General features: G+C 33.2%; 1 protein-coding gene across 1 annotated transcript; it reads left to right on the top strand.

The window, feature by feature from the left end:
• Window positions 607-2764, top strand: LOC109356911. The gene is made up of 2 exons (XM_019600541.1): window positions 607-1095; window positions 1127-2764. Exon 2 carries the CDS (start codon window positions 1144-1146, stop codon window positions 2563-2565), a length of 1422 nt encoding a protein of 473 aa, XP_019456086.1. The 5' UTR covers window positions 607-1095; window positions 1127-1143; the 3' UTR covers window positions 2566-2764.

The following is a 3066-nucleotide window of genomic DNA, read 5'->3' as shown; positions in this document are numbered from 1 at the left end:
AATAATCATTAACTTTTATTTAGAAGTAATATAAATAAATGATGAATAATATATGTATTATATGTATATAAAACTTTAGACTATAATTTAAAGATATTATACTCTATAATTTATTTGATAGTCTAAAAAAACAAGCTACAAGTTCTTTCTCAATAATTTTGTTGCTTAACTCCTTCATTATGGGATAAGCTCTAATAAATAATTACAACAATAATCCCATCCTAAATAAGTTATAGAGAAAAAGATGATATGGAGGAATAATATAAGAGTTTTTTATATTGTTATTATATCATCCATCATTTATATGTTATTATTGTTGACTCTTCAAAAAATGTAATATAAATAACTGATAAATAGTATATTAATTACATATAAAATATTTATATTGATCGTATATAAATATCACACCCTAATTAAAAAAAACTATTAACTCCATGATTATGGGATAAGGTCTAATAATTAATACAATGGTTACCTCAAAATGTGGTAAAGATGAATGTTACAATTATACCTAATGATTTTAGCAATGAAAAAATTGTTTGTATTATTTGAGGTTGAAAAAGGACAAAAGGAGGTTCCATGCAATGACACGTAAAAGGTTATAGATAGAAGAAGATTCATCACAATCACTGAATCACATCATAGATAACACCTTCACTGGTTCATGCCACTAATAGATCTACTTTTATTAACTCATCACTTCACTTCATACTCCACACATCTTCTTCTGCAACATTCATCTCCAAATTCAGATTCTGGTCTACCCAAGTTTCATAAACCATAAATTTCTCAACTTTATCAACAATGGTTGAAGATTGAAGTCAGAATTTGGAGAATGAGTTAAATTTCTGAGACCAAATGAGGGGTTTCAGCCCATTAAATAAGATGGGTAGTGATAGTAATAGTAGTTTGTGGTTTGAGTCATCACCAATAAGGGTTCATAGAAGGGTTTGGTTAAGTTTTCAAAATTCAATGGGTGTCCTCGTGGGTGGAAATCACACTTCATCAAGGTTTTGCACTCGTTAAATTAATCCCTCTTACACCCCTTTACTCTTTTCAATCTTTGTTCATCAAAATTATATTGTATTTTTGATAAAAAGTTTCAAACTTTCTCTTCAATTTGAGCTCAAATTCGAGAATTTAATGGATACAAAGAGCTTCAAATTCCAAATCTTTTATGGGTCTATAGCGAGACCTGTGTTCTTTCGATTAATCATGCTTGTCTCTGCTGTTTCCATCGTTTCATTGCTCAATGCAATGTCAAAATATGATCTTGCATCATTGGCAACCTTTAATGATTGCATTGCAACATCGAATTTGCAAGTTGAAAACTTTACTTTGAGCCCAAGTTCTTACTTGTTTCAAAGCAAGGTGCTTAGCACCTTTTGGGGCTCATTCGATTCGACGAATTGCGCGAAAGATGCAAACTTGACTGTGAATGTGATCAATGAGTTAATGGGTAAGCAGCTTTTGAATTATGGAGCAAAAAGCTTATGTATTGGAGAAGGGTCTTCAATGGCTATTATAGCAATGAAACAGTTAGGATTTTCAAGTGTTATTGGTGTCGAAAGACACAGCTTTTTCTCCCTTATGCAGAAGAAGATTGTGTATGAGCTTGATTACAAGGATGCTTCATTTGATTTTGTGGTATCTAGGGACCTTGACATGGTTTCAGTTCCTGCATTGCTTGTGCTTGAAGTGGAAAGAATCCTTAAGCCTAGTGGAATTGGTGCACTTCTCATTGGTTCCACTGGTTCCAATGATTTGATAAGATCTGCTACACCAGTTTCTTCACTGCTTAGAACTTCTAGTGTTGTGCATGTTGGTTATGTTGATCAACTTAACCTTGTTGTGTTCAAGAAAAAAGCTCAAAATGAAAGTGCTTTTTATCAATATAGCATTCCAGAAGATTGTCCAAGTATCACTTTTACCAAACCCCTCATAGAGCTTATGGAGCCTCTTATGAGTGAAAGACCAATTTCAACTCCTGAGTATGAGAAAAGTGTTCCTTATTTGCCGAAGTTTATCGATGTTTCTGCGAGGAAGAGGCTTGTGTATATTGATATTGGGGTAGGGGAGCTTCTGAATGCAAATGTTAGTGATTGGTTCATGCCATCTTATCCAATAGATCAGAAGAATTTCAATGTGTACTTTGTTCACTACAACACTTCAATCTTGTTGTCCTATGTGAAGAGACCTGGTATCACATTTGTTTACCACCCGGGATTGGCTGGTAAGGCCGATGCAAACCTCGACGATGATTCCGATGAAGACATGGAACCATATGTGGGGGAGGATGAGTTTGATTTCCTTGCTTGGTTCAAAGAAACTGTGCAATATGCTGATTTTGTAGTTCTGAAAATGAATGCAGGGAAAGTTGAACTAAAATTCCTCAAGGATTTATTTGAGAGTGGAGCTATATGCTTTGTTGATGAATTGTTTCTGAAGTGCACTGAAAATGAAAGTGTTGATGATAAAACTATGTTTAGCAACAAAAGTTGCATGAATATCTACAAGGGTCTTAGAACCAATGGTGTTTATGTTCATCAATGGTGGGGAAATTAAATTGCATGAAGGACAAGAACCTTATGTGTTAAGTCTTTGATGATTAATAACTTTTCTATGGTTATGGATTTGGACTATGATCCATTCAGTTTATGATTTTTGTTTGTTAAGTTTGTAGGATGCTATGAACATCCTAGTGCTATGTGGTTGGGTGCTTAATACTAAATAAACAACCATTGTTTTTCTTGTTTGCTATTAAGAAAACTATGTGATGTTTGTGTTATTTTTGTTTCTATTCATTATCTTTGATTATCCAATTAATAAGGGCATTGAGGAAAATTGTTTTCATATGGATAATCTTAATTTCAATTAAAATGACAAAAACTGCTTTAACTATAATTTTTGTTGTTTCTCTAGCTTGAGTCGAGTATAGGTTGTTATCTTTAAAACGTTTCATGACATTATGAGAACAAATGTTGAGAATATGGCGATGAAAGTGTGTTCAACTAGTGGTGCCACTTGCTGAATTGACCAAGGCTCTCTTTATAGTTGAGAACCCAA

Source organism: Lupinus angustifolius, chromosome LG09 (genome assembly GCF_001865875.1).
Source record: "Lupinus angustifolius cultivar Tanjil chromosome LG09, LupAngTanjil_v1.0, whole genome shotgun sequence".
Lineage (NCBI taxonomy): Eukaryota > Viridiplantae > Streptophyta > Magnoliopsida > Fabales > Fabaceae > Lupinus > Lupinus angustifolius.
The sequence above is the reverse complement of the archived record's forward strand: the minus strand, read 5'-3'. Positions and strand labels throughout refer to the sequence as shown.